Source organism: Scyliorhinus torazame, chromosome 17 (genome assembly GCF_047496885.1).
Source record: "Scyliorhinus torazame isolate Kashiwa2021f chromosome 17, sScyTor2.1, whole genome shotgun sequence".
Lineage (NCBI taxonomy): Eukaryota > Metazoa > Chordata > Chondrichthyes > Carcharhiniformes > Scyliorhinidae > Scyliorhinus > Scyliorhinus torazame.
The window spans coordinates 162,414,624-162,434,946 of record NC_092723.1 but is presented as its reverse complement, the minus strand read 5'-3'; the positions used below and the strand labels follow the sequence as shown (position 1 = coordinate 162,434,946).

General features: G+C 43.5%; 1 protein-coding gene across 1 annotated transcript in view; it reads left to right on the top strand.

Annotated features, from left to right (window-relative positions):
* The first annotated feature begins 380 nt into the window (after positions 1 to 380).
* Positions 381 to 20,323, top strand: part of LOC140394351 (BAR/IMD domain-containing adapter protein 2-like 1) — a 241,601-nt gene continuing 221,658 nt past the window's right edge. The window contains exons 1-2 of the mRNA XM_072481550.1: positions 381 to 643; positions 3,202 to 3,277. Coding sequence (XP_072337651.1) covers positions 593 to 643; positions 3,202 to 3,277 — 127 coding nt within the window. The 5' untranslated portion in view covers positions 381 to 592. The remainder of the gene's footprint in view (positions 644 to 3,201; positions 3,278 to 20,323) is intronic.

Genomic DNA, 20,323 nt, shown 5'->3' with positions numbered 1-20,323 from the left:
TCATGATGTGACCAAATCCTCCCAATGCACTTGTTAAGCAGGTGCTAGAAAGCGGCAGAGTTTCCTGGTCACCAATCATAATCATGGACCATTCCAATGGAGGTCCAGGGTCGCCAAAGCCCTTTTAGAGCGTGGTACCTGAAGAAGGAACAGGAGGATCGAGCGGGGCGGGGTTCAACGGTGAGGAGAACAAAGAACTACAATTCCCAAGCAGCCTTGCGAGTAGGGTGAGAGGTGCGCCTGCGCGCGCGGGTTGGGAGGGGCGAAGTAGCGACGCCAGCGCAGTGAGGGGCGTTGGCTCGTGGGCGGAATCGACGCCTGCGCATTGAGGGGTGTGGGCGGGCCCGTTGCCTGCCGGTGACGTAATTGGGACAGAGCGGGGCCGAAGTTTGACAGGAGCTCGAGCGGGATCGGCGGCGACAGGAGCCGGCAAAGCATTTACCTCAGCAAAAAAAAAAAACGAAGACCGATAACCGGAGAAAAGGCAACTTAAATCATTATCAAACCCCACTTCGCGTTAAGAAAGGAAAACATCTGGAGGATTAAAACATTTTTTTAAACATTTCTGAGGGGGTCGTTGCCAGGGGAAACCATGTCTCGCAAAGCTGAGGATATCAACAGGCTCACGGAGAGCACCTATAAGGTGAGAAGAGGGGTAGATAAATTACTTTAAAAAATACATAAATGTTGCCTACTTTTCAAAATAGCATCAGCCGCCGCCGCTCCTGGTCTTACCTGTATCAGTGGCACCAGGTGAGCTCCAGGTAAGGGCTCCAGGTGTATGGGGTGGGGAGAGGAGAGGGTCCATGACTGAGCGTCCCCAGCAATGTATAACAAAAGACAACTTCGTAACCGACAGAAAAAGTTTTTTTAATAATGATTTAAGGTGGAAAGAGTACCCACAAGGGTATCGGCTGCTCTTTTAATGCAGTCTAAAAAGAACCCCTCACTTTGTTAGTCATCCGGATTGCTCAATGGATTTGCTGGAGAAGCTGGTGAAAGGTTACCGAGGCTGGGTATCTTCCGTCCTTGCAAGGTGTGCTGCACTTACCTGTGCAGTCACCATTTAAGCTGGGTGTGCCCTGCAGACGTGGATAAATAGCAAGTGGGGGTTATTATGTGGCAAGTTTTTCTCAGGGCAATCTTCTAGAGGGCACAATAAGCCATGACTGAGGTTTTTGAAAATGCTTACATCGATATTTTCCATAACAAATGGATCTTTATTTCCTTTTACAGAAAGTACTCCCCTACCCAAAAATGTGCGTTAACTAAGCACAAGTCAATGTCGAATGTTATAATTCACTGGTTGCACAATTTCATTTCATTGCCATCCCAATGTTTTGTGCATGTCGCAGAGCCTGTATTAAATCAACATAGTAGATTGAAAATACCTTGTAAAATTATTTTTAACGACCATGTTTAGATAAGCTAATGAGACATTCGTGTACATAAATTTACCTCCTCATTGTCTATTTGGAATGAGAATCACAATCTCTCCAGTATGAGAATCACAATCTTCTTGCTTTACAGCAATCTAGGCAGATCACTGTAAAGGTTGTTTTGCTCTCATTAAGCTCGGAGGGAAGGTGGAGCTGGAAACTGAACTAACAATTATGCCATGCAGTTTTGATGTTTGTGCATGTCTGTTTTTCAATATTCTAGGTCTCTGTATTCCGCTTTGAACTACAAAGGGGGTCACATAGTTGGCATAGATAATCTCTCCAAGGACATGGAGATCTGCCTATTGCCATTATTATGTATGTTAGGGTTGAAGTTTTGCAATCAGCTGATTTGATGTCAGCAGCCTGCTTTGTAAATAGTGCACTGTAGTGTATTGACACAACATACTGGAGCTGTCCGGTATATTAAAAGGACATTGTGGAGACCTATTTTATTGAATAGTTTTCTGATATACAGCAGTGATGGTGCTTGGTGCATGCCAAATTGATGCGTAGACCTGAAATACTGGGAGGAGCAGTAACTTTCCAGTTAGAAATTGTTTCAGCCAGAATGCAATTATATGCTATAATTCACAAAGTAGACTATTTAAGAGCCTGTTTACAGGAGCCGCTGCAGTTATGATACCCATTGTTTATATACATTGTAAGTTAATGATGGCTTGGGAAAGATGTGGTTTATTTGTGAAGAGGAGTGATCACCCAGGGGAAATAGCTGACACCTGACATTAGTGAAGCACAGGATTTGATGTGCTTGTCGAAATAATCTTTAAACAAAAAGTTTTGTTTGATTGGGGTCTGTTATTTTTCTAGGGAACAAATAGTACATTAATGTGTCCTTCATGTTTGCACAGATTAGCAATAACAGAAGAATCAGATTGATTCGGGGTTTAGTTTTGCCCCATTCCCGCAACCAACCCAATTTAAAGAAATAGCTTGGAAATTGCCTAAGTGATTGATGCCTAAGAGAATTTATAGGGAGATCAAACCATAGAGATTGGTGCAATCTCAACTAAATCCTGTCCTGGTTGTTTTTTGCAGACCTAGATAGAGTCTGCATCATTGAATTGCTAATTATTTCTTTTGACAGAAACTGATGCTTAAAAGTTCTGGGAGTATATGTCCTGTGTATGTCAAGAGTGGGATACTGTAATTTTTTTTGATCTGTTCTATCTTATTATTTATGGTGCATTAATTACAATCAGGATGCCAGTAAAACAGTTTAAGGTCACTAAGAATTAATTGAAAAGCTAGTCATAAAACATGCATGGTGGTATTCTTTGTGAGCAGCATAGGCTGTAGATTTCTTTCCCTTGGCTACTTTTGGACATTAAAGGATTAAAATTATGTGTTGATATTGCGTGTCAAGCACTTTAAAATCACTATGATAAATGTTCCTTCAAAATGCAGTGGTTAAACTTTAACTACTGTACCAAAAAATTGTTTGGTAACATTTTACTTTGGTAGTAAAAGACCAGTTCTGCCAAGCATCTCCTGTGCTTATAACTGAAATACAGGTGCTCAATCTTGTTTATATTTTCATGTGTTCATGCGTCATTTCACAATGCTTCTGGAATCGTTCCCATTTATAAACCCAGGTTTCTTTCAGATCCAAATTCATTATGCAGGTCAAAGCCATGAAAATAATCTCACCCAACATTTCAAGTGACTCTGCTATGTTCTAAAAATGGTGAAAGTAATACAACATAAATTCTACTTTAAATTCTTGTTTGTTTTTCTTCAGACTGTAATGGAACAATTTAATCCAGGATTACGGAATCTTGTAAATTTGGGCAAAAATTATGAAAAGGCTGTTAGTGGTAAGTATTCAATTTAAATATTTGCTGGGCATGTGACAGCTCATTAAGGTGTGCTGTTTACTGCACTTTATGCTTAAGGTTCGTAGCACTACAAGGAGGAGCCTCCAGTTCCAAGCACTGCTTTTAGGCTTCAGGCAGTGATATTCCCACAGATACTACAGACAGGATAGTGATGCTGCCAAGTAAGCATAATGCACTTGAAAGCATTGTTGTTCATTCTATCCAAACTGTGCATTTTCAAAACTTGTGCAGGCATGTGAGCATAAATGTTATCAGATATTTTTCTTTGAAAGTGAACCAAAATCTCTGTTTACAGGTTTATTGATGTCTCAAAGTAAAAAGGTCACCAATAATATCTGTGGTGATTTTAATCCTTGATGTCACTTTTATGAAAAATGAAAATGAATTAAATCTTAAAACTGAAAATATTTGTACAGACACAAATGATAAGCTTTTGTTGAGATGTGCATTTTAATAAATAAAATAATAGTAAGATATATTTTATGATACTGCAATGACCTAGGACGAAATAATAGCCACATAGAGCCAAGCCTCATAAAACACAATAATGTTTATTGGTATCAAGGAAAGATGGGGAGTTCACTGAAGAATTGAGGAAATAATCAATATGGCTGCAATTTGAGGACAACATTGTTACTTTCATAATTAACTGGGAATCCATCCAAGATCAGAATGACTTGTAAAGCAGAAACGGGTTACAATTAACCCAAGTAAGTACAACAGAGATTTCAAGGGAGATCCTCAAAGGAAAACTTGCTTAAATAGACAGGTCAGAGGTGGGTGGGGGGTGGCTACAGGAGATAGAAAACAGGATCACAAGTGAGACACAACGTTGGATAAAAGACAGTAAATATAAATGTATAGATAGAGAGTGAGCTATGGACCAGAAACCAAGATTGGCAAAACATGAGGAAACTTGAAACGTGGTAGTTTTATAATACAGTACATACAGGAATGTTACAAGCAATGGAAGTTAAGATGTCCAAACCGGGAGACTTCCGGTGATGGCGGGCGGGAGGCGGCCGCACAATGGAGGGCTCCCGTTCGGGAACGGCATTTTCGGGGCTTTAAGCCCGGTCCCAGGGTCCACGGAGGCGGCAGAAGCAGGGAGAAGGCACGGAGGAGGCACAGTGAAGACACAGGAGGAAAAAAAAACAAAGAAAAATGTCGAGGGTGAGCAAAAAAAACGGCAGAAAAAAAAACAGCTGAAAGTCCGTCGGGGAGTGGAAAGGTCACCGCGGGGTCACCAAGGAAAATGGAGGCTGGAGCACCATGGAAGGCCGCACTGCTTACGGCTGAAGAAATAACTAAGGTGATGGCTGCGGAATTTGAAAAGCAGTTGGCGCAGATTGCGAAATGCATGGAGACGGTGAGGAAGGAGATGAGGGAGGTTTTGAGTGTGCTGGTGGAGTAGGCGGTTTTCCCGGTGAGGACGGAGGTGCGAGAGCAAGGGGAGGCGCTGAAGGAAGTGGAGGAGACGTTATTGCAGCACGGTGATCAACTTGCCTCGATGGGGAAAGAGATGCGGAAGGTGATGGACACTAACAAGGATCTGCGAGGAAAAATGGAAGACCTGGAAAACAGATCCAGGCGACAGAATTTGAGGATTGTGGGGCTGCCCGAAGGAGTTGAAGGACCGAAGCCGACTGAGTATTTTGCCGCGATGCTGGCAAAACTATTGGGGGAGGGGGAGGATCCCTCCCGATATGAACTGGATCAGGCTCGTCGGTCGTGGAGGCCTGTACCAAAGGCGAGTGAGCCGCCAAGGGCAATGACTCTGTGCTTCCGTAGGTACAGTGTGAAGGAGAAGGTCCTGAGCTGGGCCAAGCAGAAGCGGGTGGTGCAGTGGGCTGGAGCTGGTATACGTGCATACCAGGACTTTACGGTGTAGCTGGCAAGGAGGCGGGCTGCCTTCAACCGGGTGAAGAGGGCACTGTACATTAGCAAGGTGCGGTGCGGCATTGTATATCCAGCGAAGCTGAGGGTGACTTACAAGCTCAGGGACTTTTATTTTGGAACGGCGGAAGCAGCGGATGAGTTTGCGAAAGCAGAAGGACTGTGGCAGAACTGACAAATTGAGGAATGGCCATGTACCGATGTAACCTCATGACTGTATTTTCTTCTTTTTTGTATCACTGCGCGCGGGTGTAGAGGCTAAAGGAGCCAATGTGGCATATATTTGGACAAGGGAAGGGACGGGACTTTCACTCGAAATGAGGGTTCTTTGGGGTGTAGGTGGATATGCGGGGTTTGTGTGCTAAAAGGGGATCTTTGGGCTTTCCTAGGGCCGGGCAAGTGGGAAAGGGACCCGGGCGGGGGCCTCCACGCTGGCCGGTTTAAGCCAGCCAGTGAACGGGAGTGAGGTGGGGAGAGGGGCTGCGGCCATCGGAGCCTGGCAGAACAGGGTCCGAGTGGTCTAGCCGGGGTGGAAAGTTGGGGGGAAGGAACAGAGGTTGGGAGGAGGAGTTTTACAAGAGGCAGTGGACGGGAGGAGCTGGAGACCTGGGGGGGCTGTGTAAGGTTAAGGGTGACTACGGGTAATCCCTGATTCCTTTTTGTCATTTGTTTATGTAAACATGCGGGTTGAGGTTTGGGGGTTGGTAGGTAGATGGGATCGTTGTTATTATGGGGACTGACCTATCTTGCTGATTATTGTTTATTGTTGATGGATGTAAATGTGGGAGAAAATGTGAAAAAGGAGGAGAATTTTAAAAAATAATTTTTTTTAAAGTTGTCCAAACCGGCTGTTGCTAGCAGTAAGGAATGACAATGTGGTGGGAATAGCAGAAACATGACTAAATCCAATGGATGGATGGAAATGAATACAATTAACTGTAAAAAATAGACAACAGTGGACAAAGAAAAGGAGATTGTGCATCCCTATATGTCAGGGATACCTGGGGAGATAAAATAAGTTACATTTGTGAGGATTAGAAAGTTATAAGACAAATTCTGCTGGATAGACACCATTAATGCCAAAAGAAATACAGCTAGTACTTTGGATTTGTTGTCCAGCAGGTCGGCATAATGAGGAGGAAAATTTTCTCTATAAAGAGAGAGGAAGAATGTGTGCAAACAGGAAAAATTATTTTGTTGGAAGTCTTCAATCGGCCAAATGTAAACAGGGAAAAATCTAAATTGTTTCGAGACTTCGACAGTTATATTGACAGAATGCTTCAAAAACCCTATCAAGGCAATGCTCATTTTGATCTGGTATTTGTAAATGACCCAGAGAAAAGTACAATAAATGGAAATTGTAGCACCTCTTGAGGGCAGTGACTACAGCTGACAAAGTTTTAACATTATTTCATTATTTAGAAGTACGAAATATGCAAGATCAGGAGGCAGGCACATAGTTAAGAGCTAAATTTGATTAAAAAGAACAAAAGGAAATAAACTGGCAGAGTTTGTTCAGTAATACTTCAGGAGAAGGCAATGGAACACTTTAAGAATATACTTCCGTGTGCATGATTAAAACAGTTCCAAAATAAGCAAACATGACTCTTTCGGCAAATAAATTAAGAGTGAGATTAAAGGGGACAATCCTGTAGGAAGAAAGGGTCTACAGAGATGAATTTAAGAAATTGTAAAAACATAAAAAACGATCAGCGAGGCAAAGAGAGACCTGGGAGAAAGCACAGTCACTGAGGCTACTTTCTCCAGTAGAAAACTGAGTTCTTTTCCATGTTACCATATAACATGTAGGAGTGTTTGTTTTAGCACACTGGGCTAAATCGCTGGCTTTGAAAGCAGACCAAGGCATGCCAGCAGCACGGTTCAATTCCCGTACCAGCCTCTCCGAACAGGCGCCGGAATGTGGCGACTAGGGGCTTTTCACAGTAACTTCATTGAAGCCTACTTGTGACAATAAGCGATTTTCATTTCATGTGGGGATTACTGTACTTAGAAATAGTGTTAGCTGTTTTTTGAGAAATTAAGTGGCACGGAAAGTTTTGGTATGGATGGGCCTGTAGTTTGACTGTTAGACTAAATTATCTAACTTGTCATTTCATGTTATATTAACTTCTGTATACACTTTTGCAGACGTCATCAGTTTTTGTAGGAGCAGTCTATTGGTTGAATTGCTTCTGCTGTGATTTACTGAATTCTTTTAAGATTTTGTCTTGAATACCTTTTAATGTTTTGCTGTTCCGTATGCTCACCTTGAACCAACAAAGTTGCTGTTTGAGCAAAATATTTTTAGGCTAACTTAAGTTTACTAAGTATTTATCACTTGTATGGTCAGCCTATCCATAGAAAAATGGATATATTTAACTTCACTGGCCTGCTGTGAACTTCAACTTTTATTCGTACAAGTAGGATGAACTGGGCAATTTGCAACCAATAAACAGTCGGCTTTAGAAGTGAAACACAAATTTGTATCTATGTAGCATCAGCAACATGATATAACATCCAAGGGCTCTTCATGGTAGAAATAAAATATGATACCAAGGCTCGTAAGGAGATATTAGGGCAGGTAGCCAAAAACTTAGTCAGAAGTAGGATTTAAGGAGTGTCTTAAAGGAGGAAAGCAACTTGGGGAGGTTTAGGAAGTGAATTCTTGGGGCTTAAGGGCCTAGGCAGATGAAGGCACAGCTGCCAGTGGTGGAATGATTAAAATCAACGATTGACAAGAGGCTTGAAAAGGAACTTGAGAAGTGGAGTATTTTGGGGCTTGAGGAGGTTGAGAGACAGGAAGGGAAGTGGCTATGGAGGCATTTACAAACTAGAATGTGAATCTGAAACCAGATGGTAAACTGTCCTCCATTTTCTAATTTTACAGCAAATTTGAATCTTTATTCTACTCAATTGCTATTTCAGCAATGATGCTATTTTTGCCCCCGTGCCGCTCATTTCTGTTTATCACTTCTCTCAGTGCTTTAAAAGGCCTCCTAAGATTCCTCCTCTCAGCTTGACACCTGAACTCATGTTCATGTTCTTTCTTCCACCCTCCTGCTTTGTGTCCAATGTCCATTCACCTATAAAGTGGTTCAAGACATTTCCTGTACATGAGAAATACAATAAATGTGTTGTACATTTTCATTGAAAGAAATGACTGAGGGAGATGACAGTTACATTAGGGGAATGAACAAAAAAAGCTTATTTAGAGGATAGCATGGAAATAGTTTTAGGTAGATACCATGATTTGCCTTTGAGAATGAATTTGAGAAATTGGATGGTCAGTTTATATAAACAGAATTAAGTGCTTTTCCTTCCTTTCCTCCTTTAATAAAAAAAAAAATCAAAAATACTTGCGTTCAGATGAAGTGGGGAATAAATGAATTACTATGGTATTTGATTTATCTACCGTTCTTTACCTTAACCTCTCACTGAAAAAGAACTAAAAATACCCCATGAAAATAAATCGGACACCATAGTGAAAATTAATTAATAGTTCACTGAAATTGTCTTGCCTGGTATGGTGCAGCAGCATTTATTACACAGATGTGGGGAACAACCTGTGGAGATGTTTTCCAGAATATTCATGTGTAGTATGCTTTGGGACGACTTTCTGACTGATATCAGTTTCAGCATCTGTTTTCTGGCCTTTCATCTTCAGTCATTTTACCTTTCGCATTCTGACTCTACTCCTCCCTGTCAATGTTTTAAAAATAAATTTAGAGTACTCAATTCTTTTTTTTCCCAATTAAGGGGCAATTTAGGATGGCCAATCCACCTACCCTGCACACCTTTGGGTTGTAGGGGTGAGACCCACGCAAACCCAGTGAGGGGAGAATGTCCCTCACTGTTAAATACTTTAGGTTAAAGTCCAACAGGTTTGTTTCGATGTCACTAGCTTTCGGAGCGCTAGTGACATCGAAACAAACCTGTTGGACTTTAACGTGGTGTTGTAAGACTTCTTACTGTGCTCACCCCAGTCCAACGCCGGCATCTCCACATCATGGTTAAATACTCTGTCATTCAATCTTACTTATCTCCGTGCCTACCCACCTAACTCTAATGATAATTAAAATATTTATTTTACCAATTTTGACCAATGGCCAGTTGGTGGTAATTTTTTAAAAAGTGATTACCTCTTCCAAAAATTGAGTTTGAAGATGTGCGTGCATAACGTTTATGTCATCAGCATGCTCACTTTATTGCTGTGTACAGTGCCGACACACTGGTGCGATGTATGTGAATTACCAACCCAAATTTTCAGTTGGAAAGCCAATAATAAAAGCTAAGCAATTTGAACTATTTTCTTAGGATCTGGATCGATTATTTTATTTAGTTCTGAGGATGTTACTCTTAATACTGCGGCAAATGTCAGTCTTTGATTCTTCGTTGGGCATGAAGCAGGGCCCAAGGTTATTCATACTAAATTGGACCACATACTAGGATGTTCTTTGTTTAATAAGCAAGATTGCTTTTGTTTCCCTCTGCGTAATCCCCAAGAATTTTTATTATCTCACCGTTGTGGTGGCATGTAAATGACTGGTGCCAAATCAATACCTCTTGTGTTGTGGTGTGTATATGCACGTGTGAACATGTGATTCCCAGGCAGGACTAAACCTCAAAAATATATAATTGGCTGTAAGTGTTTCGGATGTCCGAGGTCCTGAAAGATGCTATATAAATAATATTTTTCTTTCCCTTGCCAATCATGTTACTCCATGTTGATTTTCTTTGGTCAACTTAGTGGTGGTTGTCTTTCTGTGTTGCTCTACATGGGCTGAAGTGACTTGTGCATTTAATCCCCATCTGCCACTGATTGCATTGCATTCCAGAAGACCCACAGGCAATGAATAATCATGTTAGGCGGTCTTAATGCTACTTTTCACTGTGCAGGAATTGGATAATTGCAGTTAAATGTAACACAGAACTGGACAAGTATTTAAATGATGCCCTCCAGAATTCAATGAAGTGTGCATCTATATTCAAATTAAAATATTGCTCTACTGTTGATCTTCATAAATTGCTTTCAAATGCTGAATCTTTTGATCTTGTGAAAGATCTCTCATAGCACACTTTCAATGGCGCGATGTCATGAGGGCTAAATTTAAATTTTTCATATTTCCCACTGGCTTTCCTACCACTATAGCTGAAATTAAAGTATGCTAAGGGAAAATGTTTGCTTACCAAGAGTGGTAATTGAGGTCCAGGAAAGCTGCTTTAGAAACCTAATTAAATTTGGAGCCGAAGCATTATGTAATTGACTTGAAACAATGACTGCATAGAAAATCATCAGCTGCAAAGGGAAAGTATCCTGATAAATACAAAATCCTTGAATATTTTCCAAGGTACAAAACAACCAGCTTAATCCTCTGTCAACAGCGAATGTTCAAGGAAGGACTTCACACACTTTCACAAAACCAAATTCAAATAAGTATTACATGTACTGAAATAATTTAAGGTAGACATATTGGCTAAATTGTTTATGAACCTGGGAAAACTAAAGAATAAGGAACAAAAGTAGACCAAAGGCATGAAGGAGCCCATATGATGAATAGATGAAGATTTGCTTTTAAAATAACAACTTGGGATGAAATGGACATTTGGGATAATTCAGCAGAAATAATATTATTCACTGTATTTTGCTTTTTAGAAGGTATTGATTCATATTCAGTAAAATATAGCAAATCAGTAAAGATGGGCAACAACACCTCCTCCACGATCATCCTCAACACCACAAGGCTGTGTCCTCAGCCCCCTACTATACTCCTTATACACCTATGACTGTGGCCAAATTCCCCTCCAACTCGATTTTCAAATTTGCTGATGACACCACCGTAGTGGGTCGGATTTCAAACAATGACGAGACAGAGTATAGGAATGAGATAGAGAATCTGGTGAACTGGTGCAACGACAATAATCACTCTCCTAATGTCAACAAAACGAAGGAGATTGTCATTGACTTCAGGAAGCGTAGTGGAGAACATGCCCCTGTCTACATCAATGGGAACGAAGTAGAAAGGGTCAAAAGCTTCAAGTTTTTAGGTGTACAGATCACCAACAGCCTGTCCTGGCCCCCCTATGCCGACACTATAGTTAAGAAAGCCCACCAACGACTCTACTTTCTCAGAAGACTAAGGAAATTTGGCATGTCAGCTACGGCCCTCACCAACTTCTACAAATGCACCATAGAAAGCATTCTTTCTGGTTGTATCACAGCTTGGTATCGAGCCTGCTCTACCCAAGACCGCAGGAAACTACAAAAGGTTGTGAATGTAGCCCAGTCCATCATGCAAACCAGCCTCCCATCCATTGACTCCATCTATAATTCCCGTTGCCTCAGAAAGGCAGCCAGCATAATTAAGGACCCCACGTACCTGGACATACTCTCTTCCACCTTCTTCCAGTAGGAAAAAGATACCAAAGTTTGAGGTCACGTACCAACCGATTCAAGAACCGTTTCTTCCCTACTGCCATCTGACATTTGAATGGACCTACCTCGTATCTACACCGTGCTATAACTGTAACATTAAATTCTGCAGTCTCTCCTTTCCCTATGTATGGTATGCATTATTTGTACAGCATGCAAGAAATAATACTTTTCACTGTATACTAATACATGTGACAATAAATCAAATCGTAAATCAAGTCAAATATTCATACAAAAAAAAAACCTGAATTGGTCCCGGAAATTCTACAGCTGGGGAATGTTTTTTTAGGTTTTTGAAAAGCCTCAAAAATAGCTACATATACTATTATTCCTGGCTAACGATCTTGCTGTAATGTTTATTAGCTCTGCTATTTTGTATGTCTTTATTTTCCCACTTAAGTTATGGCTTTGTGTGTCTTTAATTTCTTCAGCACTTTCTTCTCTCATCATTCTTGTTTTTCTCTATGTTCCTCAGTTCTAATTCAGAATGGTGTGCTACTTTCTAGTTTGATTTATATGTCTGAGAAATTTACAGGACTATTCCTAATGTTCGAATTGTCACTGCTGAAACTGCACATCAAAACCGTAGCATTAGGTTGGTTAGCAGGCTAGTAAATAGGTCAATACCATTAGCAGTTTTCTAGTTTGATGCACTATCAATTACGACGAGACGAGAGCAGAGAGTAATCGAGGCTTTATTACGCAGAGATGTGTTGCCTCCTACAGCTGCTGCAGAAATGGCTGCAGCTCGGTGAGCACACATTTATACTCTGCCTATTGGGAGTAGTCAGCAGGCAGGGATCTACCCCTGTACCTGTAGTACAGGAGCCTTACCGTTTTACATCTCATATGTGTACTATATACAAACAGTGGTGACTACCACATAGTTAAGTAGTGAGAAATTTAATAGTTACTTCATTACCTCCTGCAATTACAAGGTAGAGATGTTTCAAAGCTTCCACTTCCAAGAATGCATGTTGAGTAGGGACAGGTTTAGGCTGAAATCCAAAAGCTTGCCAACAGTCAGTTGAGGCCTGCATGGGATGGCACAATGGCACTGCTGCCTCACAGCGCCAGGGACCTGAGTTCAATTCTTGCCTTGGGTAGCTGTCTGTGTGGAGTTTCCAATTTCTCTCTGTGTCTGCGTGAGGGTGCTCCGGTTTCCTCCGCCAGTCCAAAAATGTGCCGGTTCGGTGAATTGCCCATGATAAATTTGCCCTTGGTGTCCAAAAGGTTAGGTGGGATTGCGGGGCATAGGCCTAGGTGAGGTGCACTTTCAGAGGGTTGGTGCCAACTGAATGGGCTGAAGGTCTCCTTCTGTACGGTAGGAATTCTATAATTCTATGTGAAGGAATGGACATGCGGGTAGTGTACTTGAAGGATGGTTGGTTTCAGTAAGCTATTTTTAAAAAATCTTATCCAATTAAGGGGCAATTTAGAAAACCCTGCACATCTTTGAATTGTGGAAGTGAGACCCACACAGTCCAAATGTTAGGTGGGGTTGCAGAGTTACGGGGATAAGGTGGGGAATTGGGCCTGGGTAGGATGAACTTTCAGAGGGTTGGTGCAGACCCAATGGGCTAAATGGCCTCCTTCTGCACTGTAGGGTTTCGATGATTCTTTGGTGTCTGGTGGCACCAGTCACACTGCTTTTCAAACGTAGCACAACTGGTAGATCTCGCCCATATATATTGTAACACTGATTCCCGTGGCACTCCACCAATTACACCGTCCATCCCCAAGAATACCCATTTATCCCTACTTTACCGTTCCTGTTAGCTGCCCAATCCTTTATCCATGCTAATATGTTATCCCTACCCAATGGGCAGAATTTTACACTGCCCGAGCGGATGCAAGCATAACATTGCATGAGTAGACGTCGAATAAGTGCGAATCGGATGCATGCTCGTTGACAATTGGGAAACTCATTTGAAGGATTAAAAGTGCAATTGATCAGAATATTGCCAGTGCAATTTTTGGGTCGGCACACAAGCAGGCAAACTGTTTTTGTCATTTTGTTATCTAAGAGAGCAGGAGCAAAGGCAGGATGAGTTGGTAAGAGTCTTTGAAAGTTTGGTGAGTATTGTTTGGGGCATTGTGAATGTTTTCACTGCTTTCTTTGGAGGTTTATGCATCTTGTTTGGAGTTTTCAGAACATTTCAGTTTTGTGATATATGAAATTTGCAACCCTTTGACACCCTCAGTGCAAGGGTCAGTCCCATTTGCATTTCTGCTGATAGATCTTGTCTACTCAGCAGGGAGCACTGTCTCTGCGGAGGAAGACAGGGAACAAAGAGAGAGGAGGCCAGGTGGTGGCAGGCATCACCTCGGAGGAGAGGTGCTCAGGGCCAGCAGGGAAGGCAAGGAGGATGGCCCTGCAGAAATCACTGCTATCCAGCTGCTATGTGTACAGGCAGCAATACAACTACCTTGACATGACAGAGGTACAGTGTCGCAGGAGACTCCAGCTTTCAAGGGAAGCTGTCATGACCATATACCAGATGATTGGACCAGAGGCAGTCTCCAATTGCATGGGTTGACACCCAATGCCATAGCTCTCAAGATAACTGTCGCCCTTAACTTTATACCTCCAGATCTTTCCAGGAGTAAGTGGGTAATTTTTGCAGAGTCTCCCAGTGAACTGCATACAGCTGTGTCAAGCTGGTGATTAACTCATATAGGTAAGAACATTCATCCATTTCATGGCTGATTAAATCAGCCAGGCTGAGCGGGCCAGAGGCTTCGCTGCAATTGTAAGGTTTCCCTGCATTCATGGTGCCATTGATTGCACCCATGTAGCCATTAAGGCTCCAGCTGGCCAGCCAGGCATCTTTGTCAATAGGAAGGGGTTTCACTCCATGAATGTTCAAAACGTTTGTGACCGTACAGCTCTGTGTGAGGTCCCCTGGCAGCTCCCGCGATGCCTACTTTTGTGAGGGCCACAAAGAATCCAGCACGAGTTTATAGAGTCAAAAGAAAATAACTTTATTTACGATTTTATATATACAGCAGCAGTAGTACTTCACCACTGCTTTACTCCTCTAGCTGGTACCACACTGGCCAACTTTATTTATGCAGGTGAAACTGCTAATGATTTCTCTGCCGTCCTCATTGGGGGAGCTCATACTCACTAAGAGTTGTGGAGAGAGCACACGGGCAGGAGATACAAAAGTCTGAGAACACGCACAAACCGACTCAAAAACAGCTGCTTCCCACTGTTACCAGACTCCTAAACGACCCTCTTATGGACTGACCTGATTAATATGACACTCCTGTATTCTTCGCCCGATGTCGGTGTCTACTTATTTACATTGTGTACCTTGTGTTGCCCTATTATGTATTTTCTTTTTATTTTATTTTCATGTACTTAATGATCTGCTCGCAGAAAAATATGTTTCACTGTACCTTGGTACATGTGACAATAAACAAATCAAATCCATATGCTTGTTATTGTATTGGTGATGATTTTTGTCTACTGTCTGGGCTGGTGTCTTCGCTATGTTTCTGCCCGTTTTTTGTGTTTTCTTTTGGTGCACGCTACCGATGCTGGTGGGGGTGGGGATATTCCTGTCATAATATACACCAGTATATCATGACGCAGACACACACTGATGGACACACAGCAAGACCAATCAACACACACAACACCGCAACCAATCACCAGTTAGAGCACACTCACTATATAGACAGAGGGCATCAGAGTTCCCGCTCATTCGGGATGCAGCTTCTCAGAAGGACAGAGCTTACAGCTTATAGCACAGATCTTCACCATGTGCTGAGTGCATAGACTGGTTAGGACAGGCATAGGTCTTTAGTTTAATCTAACATCGTGTTAGCCCACAGTGAAAATATGTTCAACAGTTTCTAACTTAATAAAATAGTGTTGTACTATTTTAAGTGTTGGTGGCCTGCATGTGTTCCATGGATCCAGAGCACCCAACACAACATGATACCAGGAGTTGAGGGATGTTAGAACTTCTTAGACCTACCTGCAAGTGATCTGCCTTCCACCAGCATACAGCCATCCTGCAAAATGGATAGCGTCCGCCCGCCGCCGCCGCTCCGTATACCGGTAACCTAGGGGTTACTGGAAGATATTCAAACAACGCTTCCAGCTCTACCTTGAAGCCACAGACCGGGAAGCTGCCTTAGACACCAGGAAGATCGCTCTCTTCCTATCCACGGCCGGAGAACATGCCATCCACATTTTCAATTCTCTCACCTTTGCTGATGGTGAAGATAAATCAAAATTCAAGACGGTCCTCCTCAAGTTTGACAGTCACTGCAACATCGAGGTGAATGAAAGTTTTGAGCGCTATGTATTCCAACAGCGTATACAGGGTAAGGATGAACCTTTCCAGTCCTTTCTCACCCACCTCTGCATCCTTGCGCAGTCCTGCAATTACGGGCCCACCTCCGACTCCATGATACGTGACCAGATAGTTTTCGGTGTTCAGTCGGACCCCCTACGCCAGCAGCTCCTCAAGGTAAAGCAGCTCATCCTAGCGATTGCCATCGAGACCTGCGTGATACACGAACACGCCATTAGTCGGTATTCCCACATCCAAGCGGCTGAAACGGGGCGGCAAGGTCCCCACGAGGCATAACGGGTCCAAGCAATCGAGCAACTCCAGGGCCTCAGCCTGGATGAGGGTGGCCATTTTGCACGCTTTTCACTGACTCCCGCGCTTGTGCGCACCGAACGAGGGGACGGTGACGTCGACAAACGTACTGCGCAGGCGCGCACCTCGTACGACCGCACCGCGCATGCGCGGTGGCGCAGCGAACGTACTGACGCTACAACGTGCGGCAACTGTGGTTCCGCCCACTTAAAGTGGCAATGCCCTGCCAAATCCCGACGATGCCTGAGATGTAGCAAACTTGGCCACTATGCTTCTTTATGCAGATCAGCTCAGCCTGCCAACTGTTGTCGCTCCAGCCAGCCTCGCAGGAATGTCCGGGCCATTCGACCCACGGTCACCGAGTCCGATTCGGACCTGCTACCCGATATTGACACCGAGGACCCGAAGGCGCCTTTTCGAGTCGGGATCATGACAAAAAACAGGGTGTCCCCGAATCTATCTCGGTATACAGCATCGATCCAGACGATGAGTGGTGTGCCACCCTTATGGTCAACCAGAATTCGTCGCCCACCTCAGAGACTAAATTTATGAACTTTTCGAATTTATGGACTCTCTGAATTGTTTCGTTTCTTTGTTTGATCGTTTCCCTAGTGTTGTATATAGTGTTGATCTCGTTATTCGTGTTGCATACTGCTTCTCTGCACCAGGCACCTTCCCATGTAAACAGCTTAATTCTCATGTACGTAGTCCTGTAAATATGTCTTCGCACCCCACACGTCGTTAGGAACATTCTCACCACGCATTATTTATTGCCACACACATACATTTTTTTTATAAAAGGGGGATGTCACAATATACACCAGTATATCATGGTGCAGACACACACACTGATGGACACACAGCGGGACCAATCAACACACACAGCACTGCAGCCAATCACCAGTTAGAGCACACTCACTATAAAGACAGGGGGCATCAGAGTTCCCGCTCATTCGGGATGCAGCCTCCTAGAAGGACAGAGCTTACAGCTTACACCACAGATCTTCACCATGTGCTGAGGGCATAGACTGGTTAGGACAGGCATAGGTCTTTAGTTTAATCTAACATCGTGTTAACCCACAGTGAAAGTATAGAACATAGAACATAGAACAATACAGCGCAGTACAGGCCCTTCGGCCCACGATGTTGCACCGAAACAAAAGCCATCTAACCTACACTATGCCATTATCATCCATATGTTTATCCAATAAACTTTTAAATGCCCTCAATGTTGGCGAGTTCACTACTGTAGCAGGTAGGGCATTCCACGGCCTCACTACTCTTTGCGTAAAGAACCTACCTCTGACCTCTGTCCTATATCTATTACCCCTCAGTTTAAAGTTATGTCCCCTCGTGCCAGCCATATCCATCCGCGGGAGAAGGCTCTCACTGTTCACCCTATCCAACCCCCTGATCATTTTGTATGCCTCTATTAAGTCTCCTCTTAACCTTCTTCTCTCCAACGAAAACAACCTCAAGTCCATCAGCCTTTCCTCATAAGATTTTCCCTCCATACCAGGCAACATCCTGGTAAATCTCCTCTGCACCCGCTCCAAAGCCTCCACGTCCTTCCTATAATGCGGTGACCAGAACTGTACGCAATACTCCAAATGCGGCCGTACCAGAGTTCTGTACAGCTGCAACATGACCTCCCAACTCCGGAACTCAATCCCCCTACCAATAAAGGCCAACACTCCATAGGCCTTCTTCACAACCCTATCAACCTGGGTGGCAACTTTCAGGGATCTATGTACATGGACACCTAGATCCCTCTGCTCATCCACACTTCCAAGAACTTTACCATTAGCCAAATATTCCGCATTCCTGTTATTCCTTCCAAAGTGAATCACCTCACACTTCTCTACATTAAACTCCATTTGCCACCTCTCAGCCCAGCTCTGCAGCTTATCTATATCCCTCTGTAACCTGCTACATCCTTCCACACTGTCGACAACACCACCGACTTTAGTATCGTCTGCAAATTTACTCACCCACCCTTCTGCGCCTTCCTCTAGGTCATTGATAAAAATGACAAACAGCAACGGCCCCAGAACAGATCCTTGTGGTACTCCACTTGTGACTGTACTCCATTCTGAACATTTCCCATCAACCACCACCCTCTGTCTTCTTTCAGCTAGCCAATTTCTGATCCACATCTCTAAATCACCCTCAATCCCCAGCCTCCGTATTTTTTGCAATAGCCTACCGTGGGGAACCTTATCAAACGCTTTGCTGAAATCCATATACACCACATCAACTGCTCTACCCTCGTCTACCTGTTCAGTCACCTTCTCAAAGAACTCAATAAGGTTTGTGAGGCATGACCTACCCTTCACAAAGCCATGCTGACTATCCCTGATCATATTATTCCTATCTAGATGATTATAAATCTTGTCTCTTATAATCCCCTCCAAGACTTTACCCACTACAGACGTGAGGCTCACCGGTCTATAGTTGCCGGGGTTGTCTCTGCTCCCCTTTTTGAACAAAGGGACCACATTTGCTGTCCTCCAGTCCTCTGGCACTATTCCTGTAGCCAATGATGACATAAAAATCAAAGCCAAAGGTCCAGCAATCTCTTCCCTGGCCTCCCAGAGAATCCTAGGATAAATCCCATCAGGTCCCGGGGACTTATCTATTTTCAGCCTGTCCAGAATTGCCAACACCTCTTCCCTACGTACCTCAATGCCATCTATTCTATTAGCCTGGGGCTCAGCATTCTCCTCCACAACATTATCTTTTTCCTGAGTGAATACTGACGAAAAATATTCATTTAGTATCTCGCCTATCTCTTCAGACTCCACACACAATTTCCCATCCCTGTCCTTGACTGGTCCTACTCTTTCCCTAGTCATTCGCTTATTCCTGACATACCTGTAGAAAGCTTTTGGGTTTTCCTTGATCCTTCCTGCCAAATACTTCTCATGTCCCCTCCTTGCTCGTCTTAGCTCTCTCTTTAGATCCTTCCTCGCTACCTTGTAACTATCCATCGCCCCAACCGAAACTTCACACTTCATCTTCACATAGGCCTCCTTCTTCCTCTTAACAAGAGATTCCACTTCCTTGGTAAACCACGGTTCCCTCGCTCGACGCCTTCCTCCCTGTCTGACCGGTACATACTTATCAAGAACACGCAGTAGCTGATCCTTGAACAAGCCCCACTTATCCAGTGTGCCCAACACTTGCAGCCTACTTCTCCACCTTATCCCCCCCAAGTCACGTCTAATGGCATCATAATTGCCCTTCCCCCAGCTATAACCCTTGCCCTGCGGTGTATACTTATCCCTTTCCATCATTAACGTAAACGTCACCGAATTGTGGTCACTGTCCCCAAAGTGCTCTCCTACCTCCAAATCCAACACCTGGCCTGGTTCATTACCCAAAACCAAATCCAACGTGGCCTCGCCTCTTGTTGGCCTGTCAACATATTGTTTCAGGAAACCCTCCTGCACACACTGTACAAAAAACGACCCATCTATTGTACTCGAACTATATCTTTTCCGGTCAATATTTGGAAAGTTAAAGTCTCCCATAATAACTACCCTGTTACTTTCGCTCATATCCAGAATCATCTTCGCCATCCTTTCCTCTACATCCCTAGAACTCTTAGGAGGCCTATAAAAAAACTCCCAACAGGGTGACCTCTCCTTTCCTGTTTCTAACTTCAGCCCATACTACCTCGGAAGAAGAGTCCCCATCTAGCATCCTCTCCGCCACCGTAATACTGCTCTTGACTAGCAGCGCCACACCTCCCCTGGGGCCGTTGCCACAACTTAATAAAATAGTGTTGTACTATTTTAAGTGTTGGTAGCCTGTATGTGTTCCATGGATCCAGAGCACCCAACACAACAATTCCTTCTCCTTCCGTTACCCAGTGTTAGCGAGACCTTTTCCGGTGAGTTGGGCTGCTCGGAGCATCCTTCCACTGATGTGGGACTCTGCGGCCGGGGGGGGGTCGAGGGAGACAGTGCCTCGGCAATTGGTAGCGTTGTTTCTTGTCTTTTGATATGCTCTGTTCGGTTTGGTTATGATGTGCCGGGGTTATTCCGGGCTGAATTATGCCCCTCTTGAGAGGGG